General features: G+C 40.7%; 1 protein-coding gene across 1 annotated transcript in view; it reads left to right on the plus strand.

Annotated features, from left to right (window-relative positions):
• atp8b1 (ATPase phospholipid transporting 8B1) overlaps positions 1–20,391 on the plus strand; it is a 102,572-nt gene that overhangs the window by 44,345 nt on the left and 37,836 nt on the right. Inside the window, exons 2-9 of the mRNA XM_008115126.3 lie at positions 11,125–11,319; positions 12,771–12,868; positions 13,760–13,873; positions 15,560–15,658; positions 16,787–16,848; positions 18,382–18,454; positions 18,556–18,626; positions 20,272–20,354. Of these exons, the coding sequence (XP_008113333.1) occupies positions 11,139–11,319; positions 12,771–12,868; positions 13,760–13,873; positions 15,560–15,658; positions 16,787–16,848; positions 18,382–18,454; positions 18,556–18,626; positions 20,272–20,354 (781 nt within the window). The 5' untranslated portion in view covers positions 11,125–11,138. The remainder of the gene's footprint in view (positions 1–11,124; positions 11,320–12,770; positions 12,869–13,759; positions 13,874–15,559; positions 15,659–16,786; positions 16,849–18,381; positions 18,455–18,555; positions 18,627–20,271; positions 20,355–20,391) is intronic.

A 20,391-nucleotide genomic window follows, 5' to 3' on the forward strand; every position in this document is an offset into this window, starting at 1 on the left:
ATACTGTACAAGCATTGTTCAGTTGCCTTAGCTGGAAGGCTGAGTCATACATTGCATACAGTACAATATATTCTGTCCTAATAAGCTTTGTTTTAAACAAAGCAAGCTACAACATGTGCTTTCTGTTGTGTGTGATGCTTGGTTTTGTGGAGGGATTGTCTTGGGAACATATCTTGAAGCATATCTATGAACTCTCCTTCCCCTTTCCACATTGCTATTCACTTTTTTCCACTCACATTCTCAGAGTTTACTTTTTTGCACTATCAGAGATTTTATTCAGCAGCAGGCATTTAACATTTCTCTGTTCTTTCCACTACTCAGTCGTTCAGCCTAAGCACTGGAAATAATGTTTCCTTAGAACCTAAGAATAAAGGAAATATAGCTTTCAATGGCAGAGTTTTGCCTAATGGAACATAGAAAAGAAGCCACCATCTGGTGTCTTCTAACTAGAGATGCCAAGAATTGAACCTTGGGATGTCTATGCATGCATATACACTGTAGAATTAATGCAGATTGACACCACTTGAACTGATATGGCTCAATACTGTAGAATCCTGGGAGCTGTAGTTTTACCATGTCTTTAGCCTTTTCTACCAAGAGTATTAGTGCCTCAACAAACTACAAATCCTAGGGTTCCACAGCATTGAGCCATGGCCATTAATGTGGTGTCAAACTGCATTAAATCTGCAGTGTAGATGCACCCTGTGTGGCAATCATGTGCTTTAGAATTGAACTGTAGAAATACCTGACCAAATTATCCTTTAATTATGGAAAAAGCACTTTGGATCATATTGGCTGTTTAGGTGTTGCCCGAGTAAACACAATCTCTAAAACCCTGGGGCTGCACAATTAACCAATTTTAAGTTGTAACGTACTTAATAAAGTTGGGCTGTATCTTACAGTAATGCTATCACGAGATAAAGCCCAAGGGCTGCAAAAGTACTGTGTAGGTAATAAACCACCTGATAAAATGTAAGTAGACCCCGATTTGTATTCCGCTTCTGGCATAAAGTGACTTGGTGATCTTGGGCTCTGTCAGCTAAACTCTTTCCTCCACCTCGTTCTGATATCTAGCTGTTGTGGGCCTTCAAGTCATTTCTGACTTTTGGTGATCCTAGGCTGGTCCTATTATGGGGTTTTCTGTGGCTGTGTGTGTGTAACTCACTCAAGGCCACCCAGTGGGCTTCCATGGCCAAGAAGGGAATCATATCCTGATTTCCAGAATTATAGTCCAATGCTCAAACCACTACACCACACTGCTCTTGGTAGTATAATACTGCATTGTTTTACAGCAGTGGTTCTCAACCTGTGGGTCCCCAGATTTTTTGGCCTTCAACTCCCAGAAATCCTAACAGCTGGTAAACTGGCTGGGATTTCTGGGAGTTGTAGGCCAAAACATCTGGGGACCCACGGGTTGAGAACCACTGTTTTACAGGATTGGTTTTTGAAAACTTGAAAGAGCTATCCAAATTAAGCCACAACCACATCTGATTTGCAACTGTTTCAACTAATTAGAAAAGTGGTTCCCAAACTTATTTGGCCTACTGCCCCCTTTCCAGAAAAAAAATATTACTCAGCACCCCTGGAAATTATTTTTTAAAATTTTAATAGCAATTAAACTGAAAGATATATGTGTTAATGTTTCTACCTTTTTTTGTAAAATATAGTAAAGAGAGGTGTAAATTAGAAACATTGAAGTTTGAAATTATGAAACTATTTTTTGAACTCAGAATAGAAAGGTACCGTGTTTCCCCGAAAATAAGACAGTGTCTTATATTAAATTTTGCTCCCAAAGATGTGCTAGGTCTTATTTTCAGGGGATGTCTTATTTTTCCATGAAGAAGAATTCACATTTATTGTTTAACAAAAAAAATGAACATTTATTATATACTGCACAGTAGTTGTCATCACAAATCAGCATAACCAGACAAACTGTGAATCCTATCAAGAATTTCTTGTTACTATCATTATTTCCATGTACAACTGGTAAGTACATTTACCAATATTGCATGCTCTGGTGTTCTGTTTGGCAGGCGCTGGGCATGCTTCCAAACAAATACTTTGCTAGGTCTTACTTTCAGGGGAGGCCTTATATTTAGCAATTCGGCAAAACTTCTACTAGGTCTTATTTTTCGGGGATGTCTTATTTTCGGGGAAACAGGGTAATACAGTTATTCATTGCCCCCAAATGCACCTGTGGCCATCACTGCCCCCCTGGATCGCTGCAGTGCCCACCAGGGGGCCCACTTTGGAAATCACTGAACTAGAATTATTATAAAAAAAATAGAGTATTGCTTGAATTTATTACAGCTGCATTTATTTAGGAAATATTGATTTCTGATCCTTTTCCTTTTACTTTTTATTACCTGAATATTCTATATCCTCCAACTGTTCTAGTCAGACAAGAGACGGACAAACATGGGTCCAAGTTCTGCAAATAATTGTACACCATGGGAAGATAAACAAAGTCTGACATTTGCTGAGCAGAACTGTGTTATAAAAATGCTTGGTCTCCTCCTATCGAAAGCCCTAAGGAAAACTATTCTTAAATTAAACATTTTTCCCTAACAAAGCTTTTTACAGATATTTTTTTCTTTGTTGTTTTTAGCTCAAGTAGACTAATCAGGCATAACTGTGATATTTTTGAAGGTCTTTGCTCAAAGCATTTTAAAAAATCCTAAATCACTTTAATTTTAATTAAATTGCAACCTTGAGCTGGCGCATAGATTGAATGCTGAAGTAGCACTCTTGGCAAAAGTACCTGTCAATTCTGGACAAAGAGAGTTGTACATGTTCATTCAACATCTAAATTAAATTAGTACAGTAAATTATACTCAGATCTACCCTTGAAGACTTTTTAGAAAGTCCACATGAATACTGTCACGACCCAGGCGGCAGAGGCACCAATAACCATACACAGAGGCCAGAATCTAACTAATATCTTTATTGAAGGAATATATAAAGTTAATAAAAACAAGTATAGAAAATAGTCCAGAATTAGACCCTTCAGGAAAGGTCAGAATTAGTCCAAAAAAGCAATGTCCAATAAGAAATATTAAGGTCCAAAGTTGTAATCCAATAACCGAAACACTCACTTTGCCAAGCAAAGTGAGGGGAGATGACAAGGTCCTTAGTCCATAAAACTTGAGCGTGGCTAGGAAATAACTTGATACTTGAAACAAGGCTTGAACGTGGAACAAGGTAACTAAGAACAAGAACAAGGTCCGTGGAATAACTTGGTAAAATCCGTGAAACAAGGCAAGGATTAGTCCTGGGAAACAAGGCAAAGTCCGTAGGTAAACAAAGGCTGGGAAGCAAGGCGAAGGCTGGATAGCAAGGCAAGGCTTGAGCTGAAGCGAGGCTTGAATCGGAGCGCGCTGTCCAGACACAACTCGCTCCGTAGGCTGACGAATTGACTCCGCGAAGTTGCTACGCGGGCAAAACACCTATATAGAGTCCAACTTTCTCACCAAAGCGGTTCTCTGGGAATCAGAAACGAAAGCTAAACTCTGAGACCAGATGTTAAACTCCTTAAAGATTCTCACGAGAACCAATGTTAATTGGCAACATTCTTAGCTGCTATCCTCGCACTCCTGCGCGAAGCTGAATCCAAACTTCTCTGTTGTTTACAAAACTCCCGGCGCAAGAACACGGGAGAAGTAGGCTCTGGGGTTGTTTGACATACTTCTGGGGCACAACTTTCTTGCAGGTGCAAGGTTTCCAGATCTGCCTGGGAAGGATCTGGCTGAGAGGAATCCAGTTCAGACTGGGAAGGTAAAAAACCCAAGTTTTCATCTTCATCAGGGATTACAATGTCCTGAGCAGGACTACAAGGCCCATGGTTCATCACACTATCCCCCTCCTCAGGGCCCCTCCCAAACTGGGGTCCTCTCCCCGAGGCGCGAGGTCGCGGTTTGGTGGGATAGGTCAGATGGAAGCGACGGGTTAGATCAGGAGCATGGACTGTGGAGGCGTCTTCCCAAGAGCGTTCCTCAGGCCCAAAACCCACCCAGTCAATGAGATATTGTAGGCGGCGGCGATGAAAGCGAGAATCCAAAATGTCCTCAACCTCGAACTCCTCCTCCCCATTCATCAAAACAGGAGGGGGGGCCGGTTGGTCTGTATCAGGACGCACACCATCCGCCGGAAGGAGCAGGGAACGGTGAAACACTGGGTGAATGCGCATTGAACGCGGAAGTTGGAGTTTGAAAGTCACGGGGTTTAATTGCGCCACCACTGGATAGGGGCCAATGAAGCGGGCATCTAACTTCCGGCATGGGCGGTGGGAGGGCAGAAAGCGAGTGGACAGGAAAACCCGATCTCCTACCTTGATTTCGGGGCCCGGCTGGCGGTGTTTGTCAGCGTGGCGTTTATAGTCCTCCTTGGCTTGGTCCAGTTGCTGGAGCAAAAGTTGTTGCACCGCTGTGAGTTCCTGCAGCCAATCCTCTGCTGCGGGAACTTCTGAAGTTTCAATGACAGGGGGAAAGAAACGTGGATGGAAACCGTAGTTTGCAAAGAACGGCGTTTCTTTTGTAGAAGCTTGAACTCCATTATTGTAGGCAAACTCAGACAGTGGTAACAGAGAAGCCCAATTGTCCTGTTGGTAGTTTACATAACAGCGAAGATACTGCTCCAAAGTGGCATTGGTGCGCTCCGTTTGCCCATCTGTTTGGGGATGATGAGCTGAAGATAAGCGAGAGTCTATGCCCAGTAGTTTTTGTAGTGCCTTCCAAAAACGAGAGGTGAATTGAGATCCACGGTCTGTGACTAAACTCTTGGGCAATCCATGTAGTCTGAAAACATGCTGAAGAAATAGATCCGCAGTTTCTTTGGCCGTGGGGAGGCCTTCGCAGGGAATGAAATGGGCTAACTTGGTGAATAGGTCCACCACCACTAAGATCGTGGTGAATCCACAGGAAGGTGGTAGGTCAGTGATGAAATCCGCGGAAATTATTTCCCATGGGCGAGATGGGGTAGGAAGGGGGTGCAAAAGCCCTGAGGGCTTCTCCCTTCGTATCTTGGAGCGCTGGCATACTGGGCAGGTGTTGACATATTTTTCCACATCCTTGCGGATCTTGGGCCACCAAAAATCTCTTAGGATCAAATGCATGGTTTTAAATAGTCCGAAGTGTCCTGCTGGTTTGCAGTCATGACACAGACGAAGCGCTTTTTCCCTGCCCGGTCCGGGTGGGATATAAACATGATTTCTATAGCAGAGCAGCCCATCTTTAAGCGAAAAGGGAAAATGCAGACCTTGGCGAAGTTGGTCCTGCGCCCAGGCATCTGCTTGCTGACTAGCCCTGATTTCTTGAGCACAGATGGGTCCTGGAGTAGGGGAAGTTGAACCAATGGGACTGGATTTGGTGTTCCCCACTGTGAGCGTGGCAAAGTTCTCAGGTTGTAGCAGTTGGGATTCAAAGGTCTCCTTGCGTCCTGCAGCGTATTCCGGTTTACGTGACAGGGCGTCTGCTTGCTTGGTTTGAGCTGGGGTCACATAATGGATCTGGAAGTTGAAACGTTCAAAGAATAAAGCCCAACGTTGCTGCCTCTGATTTAGTTTGCGGGCAGTTCTTAGATGTTCTAGATTACGATGATCAGTGTGGACTTCAATGGGGAATTTGGCCCCTTCTAGCCAATGTCTCCAAGTTTCAAAGGCTGCCTTTATGGCCAGTAGTTCTTTTTCCCAAATGGTGTAATTCCTCTCTGGTGTGGTTAGTTGACGAGAATAAAAGGCACAGGGGTGGAGGTGATCTCCCACCGGTTGTAAGAGTACAGCCCCAATTGCCACATCAGAGGCGTCCGCTTGCACCACAAAAGGGGTTCCAGGATTTGGGTGCTGTAGAATTGGCTGGGAGGTGAATAGTTTCTTCAGTTGCTGGAACCCTTTCTCTGCTTGATCAGTCCAGCGGAAAGGCTGCTTTCCACGGATGCAGCTAGTGATGGGGTCGGACCAGCGGGCAAAATCTGGAATGAACTTGCGGTAGTAGTTCGCGAACCCCAAGAAACGCTGCACCTCTTTCTTGTTAGTTGGCGCCCGCCATTCCAATACTGCTGAAACTTTGGCTGGATCCATGGAAAGCCCTAGAGGCGAGATGCGGTAGCCAAGGAAATCTACCTCTTGTAGATCAAAAGCGCATTTTTCTAGCTTGGCATAAAGTCCATGATCCCGCAGTCGTTGCAACACCATTTTGACGTGGTTCTCATGTTCTGATTGTGATCTGGAAAACACCAAAAAATCGTCCAGGTAGATTATCAAGAATCTGTCTAGATAGTCCTGAAAAATATCGTTGACAAAATGCTGGAACGTTGCGGGAGCTCCGCATAAACCGAAATTCATAACTCGGGACTCGAATAATCCGAATTTAGTCTGGAAGGCGGTCTTCCACTCGTCCCCTTCTCTGATGCGAACTAGATTATAAGCCCCCCGAAGGTCCAGCTTGGTGTAGACCTTGGCTCCTCGAAGTCGGTCCAGTAGATCCGAGATTAAGGGCAGGGGATAGCTGTTCCGCTTGGTGATATTGTTCAATGCTCTGTAGTCCACCACCAAGCGTAATTCCCTTGACTTCTTCTTCACAAACATCACTGGGGAGGCGGCTGGGGATTGAGAGGGTCTGATGAACCCCTTGCGAAGGTTTGTCTCTAAGAATTCCCTGAGAGCTTCTTGCTCTGGTTCAGTCAGGGAGTAGAGATGCCCTCGCGGGATCGGGGCCCCCTCCACCAAGTCAATGGCACAGTCATAAGGTCTATGTGGGGGTAATTTTTCGGCTTCTTTCTCATTGAATACATCCCAATACTCGGAGTACTTCTTTGGCAAGGTGATGATGGGCTCGGAGTCTGTGGCATGGCATACCTTGGCTACGAGGCAATGGTTTTGGCAGTACGGTGAAGCAAACTGCAGTTCTCTGTTGGACCAGGAGATGTTAGGGTCGTGGAGTGTCAGCCATGGAATTCCCAAAATCACAGGGAAATGGGGAACCTCGGTAACAAAGAAGGAAATCTCTTCCATATGTTCCCTTATCCACATCCTGGTGGGTTCCGACCACTGGCTTACGGGGCCCGTCTTGAGGGGACGGCCGTCTATGGCTTGCACCACACGGGCATTCTTGAAATCATGATATTGTAATCCCAGAGAGTCGGCATACTCTCTATCGATGAAATTGTTGGTAGCTCCAGAGTCTATCATGGCGTGGATCATGACGGGTCCCCTTTTTGCTGACCATAATGTGACCACGAGAAGGAACAGGACCCCGGTTGGCGGCTCTTGGATGGATTTTTTGACCGGGTTGGCGAGCCTCTCTACACCCGGTCGTTGGCTTCCCCCGCCGGCTGTGTGCCAGTCGGCTCAGACGCCTTCGACTCCGTGGAGGACGCCGCCGCAAGACGGGCGGCAGGCTTCCCTTTGGCTGGGCACTCTCTGGCGAAGTGGCCCCCGTTCCCGCAGTACCAGCAGAGGTTCAAGCGTTGACGACGGGCCTTCTCGGCGGCATCTAGTCTGGGACGCACATTGCCCAACTGCATCGGCACCTCCTCGCCTCCTCTGGGGTATGGGGTTGGCGGCGGGGGTCTCCACACCGGACGTGGCTGAACACTGGCGGGAGCGGGGGGTTTTGCCCCGGCTCTACCGCCCTGGCCTCGAACCCATTGTTTCCTGTTGGCAATCATGACTTCAGCCCGTAAACATTGATCAATGAGTGCCTCGAGGGTCTGGGGAGGATCCACCTTGGAGATTTCTTCCAGCATTTCAATGTTGAGACCCTCCCGAAATTGTCCTCTGAGGGCTACATCGTTCCAGCCGGTGTTGTGGGCCAGCACGCGGAACTCGGCTATGTACTGAGACATGGGTCTGTCTCCTTGAAGGAGGCGCCGGAGTTTGTGACCGGCTGCCTCCAAATTGTCCTCGATTCCCCAGGTCTCCTTAAGGTGATCCAAGAAGCGTTGTGCTGAACTTAGGTGGGGGGAGGCTTGATCAAACAGGGCCGTCGCCCAGCTAGCCGCTGGTCCGTCTAGAAGACTGTAGACCCACGCCACCTTGATGTCTTCTTGGGGAAACTCGGCATCACGGGCCTCTAGATAAGCTTGACATTGGCGGCGGAAAACATGAACCTTAGCAGCTTCTCCAGAAAACTTGGTAGGCAACGCCATGGCCGGGAGGCGAACTCCGCGCTCCCTCAACCCTTTTATTTCTCCATCCTGCGCGTTGAGTCTGTCACGGATGCGGTCCACTTCGTCCTTGCTGATGGTGTAGCTGAGCGGCTGTCCAGCCGGCGCGGCTCCGGTAGACATCCTGGCCTCGGTTAGTTGGTGCTTATGGGTGGCGGAGTCAAACTGTCACGACCCAGGCGGCAGAGGCACCAATAACCATACACAGAGGCCAGAATCTAACTAATATCTTTATTGAAGGAATATATAAAGTTAATAAAAACAAGTATAGAAAATAGTCCAGAATTAGACCCTTCAGGAAAGGTCAGAATTAGTCCAAAAAAGCAATGTCCAATAAGAAATATTAAGGTCCAAAGTTGTAATCCAATAACCGAAACACTCACTTTGCCAAGCAAAGTGAGGGGAGATGACAAGGTCCTTAGTCCATAAAACTTGAGCGTGGCTAGGAAATAACTTGATACTTGAAACAAGGCTTGAACGTGGAACAAGGTAACTAAGAACAAGAACAAGGTCCGTGGAATAACTTGGTAAAATCCGTGAAACAAGGCAAGGATTAGTCCTGGGAAACAAGGCAAAGTCCGTAGGTAAACAAAGGCTGGGAAGCAAGGCGAAGGCTGGATAGCAAGGCAAGGCTTGAGCTGAAGCGAGGCTTGAATCGGAGCGCGCTGTCCAGACACAACTCGCTCCGTAGGCTGACGAATTGACTCCGCGAAGTTGCTACGCGGGCAAAACACCTATATAGAGTCCAACTTTCTCACCAAAGCGGTTCTCTGGGAATCAGAAACGAAAGCTAAACTCTGAGACCAGATGTTAAACTCCTTAAAGATTCTCACGAGAACCAATGTTAATTGGCAACATTCTTAGCTGCTATCCTCGCACTCCTGCGCGAAGCTGAATCCAAACTTCTCTGTTGTTTACAAAACTCCCGGCGCAAGAACACGGGAGAAGTAGGCTCTGGGGTTGTTTGACATACTTCTGGGGCACAACTTTCTTGCAGGTGCAAGGTTTCCAGATCTGCCTGGGAAGGATCTGGCTGAGAGGAATCCAGTTCAGACTGGGAAGGTAAAAAACCCAAGTTTTCATCTTCATCAGGGATTACAATGTCCTGAGCAGGACTACAAGGCCCATGGTTCATCACAAATACAAATATAATTGGTAAAATGCTAACAGAAACATGCTCTCTTCCATATACTGTATTTTCATCCTCATTGAAAAAAACTTATTTTTACTATTATTTCCAGATATTGTTTTTGACATTACACCAGGAACCCAGGTTGCCTCTTCCATTCATATGAATCTTGATTTATCTTTGGGATCTACTTTAGAGGCCCTTTTCTAGATGCCCACAGTATAAAATTATATTAACTATAATATATAATTATAATTGTTAATTATAACATATTGATGGCATAACCTCCCTACGCAGTGTAATGAGGTAGCAATTTAAAGTAAATTCAGAAAACAATTTCCCACATTTTCTCTAAGGCAGTAGAATTTTTCACTTCCCTTTCTTCCCCCTTGTCGTATTCTACCTTATATATGTGGCATTTTTATATTTTTCACTTCTGCCATGATATTTTACATTAGTGTAATGTTGTAATTTTAATTAGTTGGCTTATTGTACTGGCTGCTAGATGATTTCAAATGGGAAATTGGCATGTAAATGTTTTCAGGAAACAATTAGGACCAGTTTGCCTTTCCAGTAATTTGAGTGCTATATGCCTTGAACTAGATCCAGAAACATCTGCAGTGACCTTCATCTGCATAGGTATCATTGTGGAAGATTCTTCACAAAGCTTAGAAACATCAATAGAAATATCAGTATGAAAGAGTTATGTCTGAAGTCTTAATATTATTTGGTACTGCATCAAAAAAGTGGGTTTATATCTGCTTCAGTCAGACCTCACCTGGAATATTGTGTCTAAATCTGGATACTGTGGTTCAAGAAGGATATTGACAAGCTGGAAGGTGTGCAGAGAAAGACAACCAAAATGGTCAAAGGTCTGAAAATCGTGCTTTACGATAAGCGGCTTAACTGGAAATGTTTAGACTGGAGAAGAAAAGGTTAAGAGGTAACACAATGGTCATGTTTTCTTGTACAAAAGAATGTCATATTGAGGAAGTACTAAACTTGTTTTCTGTTGCTCCGAAGATTAGGACATGGAGTAATGGATTCAAACTATAGAAAAAAGAGATCCCACCTAAACATTAGGAAGAACTGCTTGGTCGTTAGAGTAATTTGACGGTGGAATATCTTGTCTTGGAGTCTGGCAGAGTCTCCTTCTTTGGAGATGTTTAAGCAGAGGCTGGATTCCCATCTATCAGGAGTGCTCCGATTGTGTATTCGTGTGTGGTTTGGATTGGATGGCCCTTGAGGCCTCTTCCAACTCTATGGTTTTATGAAAGCTCATGTGAAAATAAATGTGAGTTGGTTTTAAAGGTGTTGCCATGTTTCTTGTTTTTCTCCTTCCTTCCTTCCTCTTAAAAATACAGGTACAGTAGAGTCTCACTTATCCAACATAAACGGGCCGGCAAAACGTTGGATAAACGAATATGTTGGATAATAAGTAGGGATTAAGGAAAAGCCTATTAAACATCAAATTGGGTTACGATTTTACAAATTAAGTACCAAAACATCATGTTATACAACAAATTTGACAAAAATAGCAGTTCAATACACTGTAACGTTATGTAGTAATTATTGTATTTACGAATTTAGCACCAAAATATCACGATGTATTGAAAACATTGACTACAAAAACATTGACTACTAAAAGGCAGGCTGCATTGGATAATCCAGAATGTTGGATAAGTGAGACTCTACTGCATGTGCTAAATTGAAGATGTTAATACAAACATTCAAAACTTTGTTAGTATGTTTGTGTTCCAATGTGTAAAGAACAGGAATTCCGTTTTGTCCCTTCCACACCTGGCTGAATTTCATTTCTCTTCATTTCTGTTCAGGAGCAGCTAGCAGGATGAATTCAGAAAGGGATTCAGAAACCACCTTTGATGAGGATTCCTCCCAGCCCAACGATGAAGAGGTGCCATACAGTGACGATGAAACGGAGGACGAATTGGACATCCAGCCTGCAGTTGAGCCAGAGCAGAATCGCATCAACAGAGAAGTGGAAGCAACTCGAGAGACACTTAGAAAAGGTGAGGAGGACAGGAGAAAGGTTTGCAGGAAGGAAGCAATTGCTTTGAATGTTAAATTTGCACACCCCTGTTGCAAAGATGTTTCTGGATTGACCAATAAATTTGGAACTGGTAGAATATTAAGCATTGTGGGCTAGATGACTCAGGATGGTCCAGAATAAAGTTCTTTAATTATTTCCGCTGAATGAATGACTGAAAATACGGTTACGCCATGTATGATATTAGATAGTTTAAGTTACTGCAAAGCAATACTGAATTATTCTTCTTATGTTTTTCTGCCTTATGTGTTCTAGCAATGCAGACAACACCCCTAGAATATAAGATATATTTCCAGTACTGTTGGAAATAAAAGCTTACCAATTGATTGCCCACCAATGAAGGTGTTTGTGTCTTCTAAAATGTATCTGGAGAGTTGCTAAGGATCTCTGATCTTTGAGCCTTTGATAAGAAAGAGATTTCTGTTAAAAAGAAATGCATTCATGTTTGGGAAATAAGCTTTTCAAAGGACATGTTCAAATGTCACACAAGTCTAAGATGAAAATGTGTTGAGAAGTATCGTGTATGAAATAGCTATGCCACATGCATATTAGAAAAATAGTTGGATGGTGATGATGATAATTTTATTTTCTCCAAATTTTGTTGCATGTATGTGTCAGCATTTACACTGTGGAATCAATGCAGTTTGGCACTGCTTTAAATACTATGGCTCTATATTACGGAATTGTTTTACAAGGTCTTTAGCCTTCTCTGTCAAATTGTTCTGGTGTCTTAGCAAACTACAGATCTCATGATTCCATAGCATTGAGCCATGGCAGTTAAAGAAGTACAAAACTGTATTGATTCTACCATGTAGATGCATTTTATGTGTCACAAAGATCATCTCAAAGCAAGCTGTTTGTGTTAATTTTTGAAAAATAAACCTTCATTTTCAAAAAGAGAAGCAGTTCATACAAGTGTGTGCTGTGCTGCATGGTATTTGCCTTTGGTGATTTGCTTTCCCTTTCAGGTATGTATTTTAGCATCCTACAACCTGTTCTCCTGCTTTTGGCATTTCTTTGTCAAAACTGGTTCATTAATAGAGTAGTACAACTGGATTGTCTTCATGAAAACAAATGTAAATAGGACGTTGATGCTAATACATCTTTAAGGAAGTTGTGTGCAGTTTTGTTGTGTTGATTACTTTTTAATCCCATAATATCTAAGAAAGAAATGAATGTACAAATAAACATTCGCTATTTGCTCAGCTGTTAAAGTTGTTAATGCATTTTAGTTCCTTTGTCTGTTTGATCTTTAAAACTTGTTTGTGTGTGTGTGCATGTAAGAACAGCCAAATGTAAAAAGGTCCTCCCTAGATAATATACACTTCATATACAAGAAGGAAAGAATCATTTCAATTTCTTTGAGGCACTTGAACGTTCATTTTAACACTGAGTTTTGTCTTGTTCTTTCAGATTGCAATTGGCAAGTTAAAGCAAATGACAGAGCCTTCCATGAACAGCCTCAGTTTATGAAAACAGAATATCTGTGCCTTAAGAAAAGTAAATATGCAGTAAGTGGATTTCTATGTACATAACAGGATAATAACAACTGGTAATTTATTAACCGTGTTACCCAATGAAAGAATTAATTCATTTGTCGTCTGAGATTTAGTAGATTGATTGATTTTTCTGCATACATGTACATGTGATTCACAATGCTTGTAGCTCCTAGTAATGACTGAGGGAGCATTTACACTGTAGAATTAATGCAAGTTTGATACCACTTTAACTGCCATGGCTCAATGGTATAGAATCCCAGGATTTGTGGTTTGGTGAGGCAGCAGCACTCTTTGGCAGAGAAGGCTAAAGATCTAATAAAACTATAACTCCCATGTTTCCATAGCATGGAGCCATGGCAGTCAACATGGTTTCAAACTGCATTAATTTTTCAGTGTGGATGCACCCTCAATTTGCATCAGTGTTAAAATTTATCAGATGTGCCAAACCTTTTGGGAGGGGAGAATTGAGTTCATCACCTTGAATAGTTCCCTTAAAGTTTGGACTGCAAACCACAATAGTTTCTTCATCCCCTGCAATGGAAGTTCTCACCTGATCCCTGTTCTTTCTTGAAAAAGAGTGAAATACTTTTCTAAGAAGTCAAATTCCATATTATCTTTAATTTCCTTTATTATTTTCAGTGCTTTATTTTTTGCTATTGAGAAATTAATAGACCCAAACCTTCCATGCTTTAAAGAGTATTGAGACTTCCTTTAAAACATTAAAATCCCCAGGTCTATTTCATCCAAGTCAGTGACCTGTAGAAAGCTGTTTTGCATAGTAGATTTGCTTAATTAAAGCAGTTTGGAGGATCATTTATATGAACAAAATGCTTTGCATGAAATACAAATTGGATTCATATATTTATACGTTGTCTGGAATGACTTGTTTTTTGTCTTTAACAGGGGAATGCAATTAAAACCTATAAGTATAATCCGATCACCTTCTTGCCATTGAATTTATTTGAGCAGTTTAAAAGAGCAGCCAATTTTTATTTCCTGGTTCTACTTATTTTACAGGTAAAACATTATTGTAGAATTCATTATGTAGATTGTTTCTTTTGTTCCCTTTCAAAACTGTATAGGTGGCAATAAAAAGAGCCAGAGAAGGAGTGCTTTCAAGCTGCTTAGCAATGTATTCCTTGTTTGCCTTATGGAATTATGATTGGTTTGTTGGCTACTGATCCAAATAGAGCTGACCCTCCATATCCAATTTCTACATCCATGGATTCAGCTATCTACAACTTAAAAATATTTTTGTAATTCCAAAAGCAAACCTTAATTTGTCACTTTATATATAGGACACTGCATCACTGTATATCATGGGACTTGAGTATCCACATGGGATGTTGATATCCACCAAGGGAGAGGATGTTCTGGAAATAAACTCTAGCAGATACCAAGGGCTCGTTGTACACATGCTTTTGGATTATAATCTTGGATTGATGTGACTAAAACCACAATTATACCCCATATTCATCTGTGGTGGATGAAGAGCAAATGATAAAATGTATGGATGAATCTGACTTAGGTGTTCAAGACTTTGTTGGAATTCATATCATAGAGTTACAGTAATCCAAAGCCCTTCAAACTTCAATGTGTTGTCGAAGGCTTTCATGGCCGGAATCACAGGGTTGTTGTGTGATTTCTGGGCTGTATGGCCATGTTCCAGAAGTATTCTCTCCTGACGTTTCGCCCACATCTATGGCAGGCATCCTCAGAGGTTGTGAGATATATACCTCCCAACTTCTGAGGATGCCTGCCATAGATGTGGTTGAAACGTCAGGAGAGAATATTTCTGGAACATGGCCATACAGCCCAGAAAACACACAACAACTCTTCGAACTTCGTCTAGTTTTTTCTTGCAAAACGAGGATTGGACCAACAATCCATTGGTGACATTAAGATGAATGGACAAAAGATTGGTAATATGTGTGCATAAGTAAAAAAAAAAATGAGGGATACAGTATTTCCATCAACCCTACTATTTCATCCTGGCTAAAGAGTAGAGTTCTTCAGCTTCATAAATGATCCTTAAGTTCTAGTCCTGTCACATGATTTCAGTTCTGTATTTATTGGAAGGTCAGCTGCAATGCTTGAATTGTTTTTGAGGTTAAAACACAATCCCTGTTTTATGAACTAGTTTCTGTTGAGAGCATGTTGTATTAACAGCGTATTCTGTTTTCTCATTATAGTTGTCTGTTATTTGCTGACACAGCTATCCTGCTATCCTTTCACATGTATATGAAGCAGACTTTACATATTACTTGTTTCACATTCACACCCTTGTAGTTAAAAGCTGTGCACTGTATGCAAGAAGCTGTCTTTACAAAGGTTGGGTAAACACTAGTGCTATATACTTGTGTGCAGTTGCTGTATTTGCTGACACTGCCCATTTAACATTCGACTTCTCTAAAGGCAGGCAGTATCTTGTCTCAGTTGACTTGGTGTTTGCCATACCTTGGTATACAAACCTAGCAAAACTCTGCCTGATTTTCAGATGCCCCCAATTTCTGAAACAACAAGGAGTTACTGGGACCAATCTGGGATCTTCTGTGTTCGGTTTCCCTGTTGAGGACATAAAGTCAAGATACTGATACCTTATGCAAAGCATGTGGTTTCCCTATTAGGCTATAAAGGCAAGATATTGATACCATATACAAAATAAGTAAATAAATAAATGTGTCACTCTGTTTTTGTTTGCAGACAATTCCTCAAATAACTACCCTCTCATGGTATACAACTCTGATCCCTTTGCTGTTGGTTCTGGGCATCACGGCAATCAAAGATCTAGTGGATGATGTTGTAAGAACAACTTTTTCATTGTGTCTGCCTCTCCTCATTTTCAAGCCTTAAACTGGGATAGTTAAAAATATCATTAAAAAGTCCTTTAAAGCCACAGTTTAATTAGCCACAGACTAATTGGTGCCCTGCCATAAAACAGGTGAAAGGTAGAAGCAGAGCAATTTACAAGTATCATGATAATTCATTACAGTCTAGTTTGGAGAGGTTACTCATTTGGATGGCAGAATCTAGAATAATAATAATGGAGTCTTCAAACTTGTCCCTGAGATGTAAGTAAATTATGTAGCAAAATGAATCTGTATATAGGCATTTTAAGATCTGTGGTATATACTGTTAATTATACAAATAAAAATATATCATATTAACTTCATCATGACCATCATTCATGCATTCATTTTTAATAATACAATAGTCCGGGCTTTAGCACAGTAGGTTAACCACCAGCTGCAGAAAATCTTGCCAATCAAAAGGTTGACAGTTTGAAGCCCAGGCCAGGGTGAGCTCCTGGCCTTTAGCCCAACTTCTTCCTACTTAGCATTTTGAAAGCAAAATGTAAGTAGATAAATATGTACCGCTTAAAAGCGGGGAGGTATTTAGCCACCCATAAGGAAAAATGCCGGCGATCCAATCAAGGAGGAAGTTTACGAACAAAGCTCTTCGGCAGGGAGATGGAGTGACAAAATAAGCCTCCAAGATGCTGACAGGGGAAAACCTATATATACCTTTATCTATGAACAATTGTCTGTCCTGCCAGTGTATTAAAAACGGCATTGAATGTTTGCCGTATATGTGTGTTTCATTATTTGCTCTGAGTCCCCTTCAGAGTGAGAAATGCAGAATATAAGTACAGTAAATAATAATACAATAATAATAATAATAATAATAATAATAATAATAATAATAATAATAATAATAATAATAATAAATCACACAGTCCTAGACACTTGGGAAGTGTTCGACTTGTGATTTTGTGATACGAAATCCAGCATATCTATTTTGTTTGCTGTGTCATAATAAAATAATAATAATAATAATAATAATAATAATAATAATAATAATAATAATAATACAGTAAATGATGGCAATACAGCCTATTTACACTTTCTTTCTTTCCTGTCTCTGTTTCAGGCCCGACATCGGATGGATAATGAAATTAACAACCGGAACTGTGATGTTATTAGGGAGGAGAGGTATATATCAAGTATATGTTTGATTATAGAGGGAGTCTTGGTTTCCAGAAAGAGATTGGAAGAAGCTTCTTTTCTGACTGGCTATAATGGCTGAGGGATTTTGTGACACAGATTGTAACAGAATTAGTTTTAATGTTTTTCCATGGGAAGTTGTATCCAATGATATAGAACATGTGTTCTTTTCTGTTTTACATATAGTTTGCATCTGCTTTCCCCAGACTGTTGGTTTGAATCATCTCCAGTTATACTGATTTTAAGAGTAGTAAACTGAATATTAAATCTCTGGTTGGAATCCTTTGGTTGGAATTCAGTTTTCTCAGAGGCTGTATTTATAGTGTATCTAGATGTTTTACAAGAACATGTTAAGGTCTTCTCTCATTTTTTACTTGGTGGGTAGGGAGCTATTCATCACTGCCAAACAAGCGAACTTAGGGCCTTGGGATCTGTTGTGCAAATTATGGCATACCTCTAGGATCCAGAGTATCAGTCCTAGTATATATTTACTCTACACTGTGTGGGATCTTGGCCTCTGAAATTATCATGTTGATGTCTATTTGTCTTACATCCAAATTTGTTTTGCATTGAACAAAAGTGTAGTTAATATTTCTAATACTCTCCACAGAGGTACAGTAGGACCTCTACTTTTGCAGGGCTTAGGGCCCCCACAAAGATGGGAAACCCACAAATAAAACTTTTTTTTTTAGAAGTAACACCTCTTTAGGAATATTCAGGTCTTCTAAACTAACTTCATGGTCAGCCTCTTCCAGTGGTTGAATACAGAGTCATACTGGAAGATCTACAAATGCCTAGAAGAGTGTCTTCTCCATAAACCCCAAGATCCTCCAGTTAAGGACAGTCTCTCCCTCCATGTTCCAATTTCTGGGGGGAGAAAAGAGCAGACATGTAAAGCTCCCTTGTGCCTTGATCTAGCAACCAGTGAAAGAACTTCCTTTCATTCCAGCTTCCATTGATTTGGCTGCTGACGGATTGAATAGTAGCCAGCACCTGCTGGATGTAATCCCTTCCACTACTGCCATTTCTTTTCCCTTAAGTGTGATGTATTATTTATTTAAGTAAACACAACTACATGGGTACAAGTTCAGAACATAATGGAGAGCCTTTTGGGAGTTCCACATGTGGACCTGGATAGGGGCGGAGGAGCCCACTGTTCCTTCCCAAAATGCTGGAAATTGCTTTATGTGTCACTCATATTTCCCGTTTGAGGACACACAAGGGGAAATCCAGCAGTTCTCTTCCTTCAGTGATAGAACTTGATTTCCTAAGATTTTTTGTAGTAAGTACATCTATCAAACAACTATCATTCTTGTATCAATATAACATGTTTTTAGAAGTTTTCATATAGAACAATAGCATGGTTGTTTAAATGTAGTCACAGTGTAGTGACTTGATATTGTTCCTAAGCATTTAACAAGTTTTAAAAAGCCTATCTTTTCTCAGACCATTCAACTTTTGAAAAAATGCTGGTTGGTTTGTTTTTTTGATATCCACTATCATGTTAATTTTCCTTTTCAGATTCATAAATGCAAAATGGAAAGACATTAAAGTTGGAGATGTTATTCGTCTGGGGAAAAATGCCTTTGTCCCAGTAAGTTAAGTGATGTGCTTTAAAAAATTGTATTGAAATATGAGTTGTCATTTTGTTTGTGTATATTCAACTCCTATCTTATTTTTATTTTATTTTATCAGGCTGATATTCTTCTGCTGTCCAGTTCAGAACCTCATAGCCTTTGTTATGTAGAGACTGCCGAATTAGATGGGTAAGCCTTTCCTCGTTTCCCTAAAATGCTAAAAATGTGTTAAATCACCCTAATTTCATGTTTTGTGCCATTTAAAGAACTTGCAAGAGCTGTGTAAAATCCACTGAACAAATTGGAAACACATCAGTCAATTGATGTTTTATTGATAAAAGCATCGTGCATTTCAAACTATATAGATTTCTCAAGATAGTCTTCCCATAACTTATTTAGAAACACGTTTCAGGAGTTACTGGGACAGAAACTTTCAAACTATATATTGGACAAACAAAAGGCTTTTGAATAAGACCTCAGGGATATATACAAACTGACACACACTGGAATTTGTGGCAATAAAATGCTGGTCATTTGAGCACCTGGAGATGTGTCTTCAGTTTATGCTGTGAAATCAGGAAAACAAGTTTGTATCCATCCATGAATAATCAAATCCACAAAAGTTAAACCTGCAAATACAAGGAAGGTCAATTGTTCCATTATGTTATATGAAAATTGAACAGTTCTTAAGAGCTGTAACATGTGGTCTCTCATTTTGCACACATTTTTAAAGCCAAGCAATCATGTTTGGTAGAATTATAAGTGTTGCTTTAATTAAGGATGTCAAGTTTAGCCTATGACCAAGGTTGGTATCTCTAATGTCCTCTATTTGATTTTTTTTATTGTAGCCAAGATATCCTGAATTTCCATGATCATTTGCCTTATTTTCTCAATATTTTAATTACATTTTTTACAATAAAAACACACAAAATGAAAAGCAACAATACTTAGCAACAGTACTTAGCAACTATACAGACATCCTTAGACAACAATGGTTTAACAAGCTCTAAAACTACCAATATATACATAAAAGTGGATTTCTAGCTTCTCTTTTGTCGGTTTCTCTATAAATGTAATGTTTTTTCTTCCACTTTATATCCAGTAAATTGTTAACTTGTTTGTTTTAACAGTTACACATGGATATCACAACATTTTATATCTCCAAACTTGTACATAAAGTTTTTCCCTGTGATATATATTGATAAAATGATTGCCATTCTTCTGAGAAAGTGTCCATTGATCATTTGCCAGGGTAGCAGAGAAAAGGTGATAAAGGATAGTGCTAGCCATTTTTCTGGTCATGATTATATATACATAGGTGATCATGAATTTTAAAAAATGGCTGTTTTCATATGTAAACTACTTCTATGTAGCTTCCTGCAAGCCCAGTTTAATCCAGTCTATAAGCAACAAGTTCATTAGAAAGTCTACCCAGTTATTACTCGTTTTATCTCAACATCAATAGGATGCACTGCTGTATCTTATTGTATTCTTCCTATGAAGTTTATTACGTTCATACCTCTTTCCCAGAAGGAAGGAACCTTGCGTTACGAAATATAGATCATTGCTCATACGCAATGAGAATTTCTTTTTGTTTGACGTTTTAGACCTCTTCTCTTGACAGGGATTATTGTCATTGTTGTTTGTCACTGGTGTGTACTGTAACTTAGTTTTTATATCTGAAATGCGGAGAACAGTTTCTAAAGAACAAGGAGGATTTAACAAAGTGCTAGTCTGGGCAAGCAGAGGTTTTTCTTGAGAATTGCTTCTAAAGAATTGGGAGAGTCAACTGAACATCAAGCATAACATTCCCTGCATTTTGTCCTATTTTTAGTGAAACCAACTTGAAGTTCAAAATGTCACTGGATGTGACAGACAGATATCTTCAAGAAGAAAGAGCCTTGGCAGCCTTTGATGGTTTGTAGAAATTTCCTTTTATTTTTATTCTGTATAT

The sequence above is a fragment of the Anolis carolinensis genome, chromosome 2 (assembly GCF_035594765.1).
Source record: "Anolis carolinensis isolate JA03-04 chromosome 2, rAnoCar3.1.pri, whole genome shotgun sequence".
In the NCBI taxonomy this organism is placed as follows: Eukaryota; Metazoa; Chordata; class Lepidosauria; order Squamata; family Dactyloidae; genus Anolis; species Anolis carolinensis.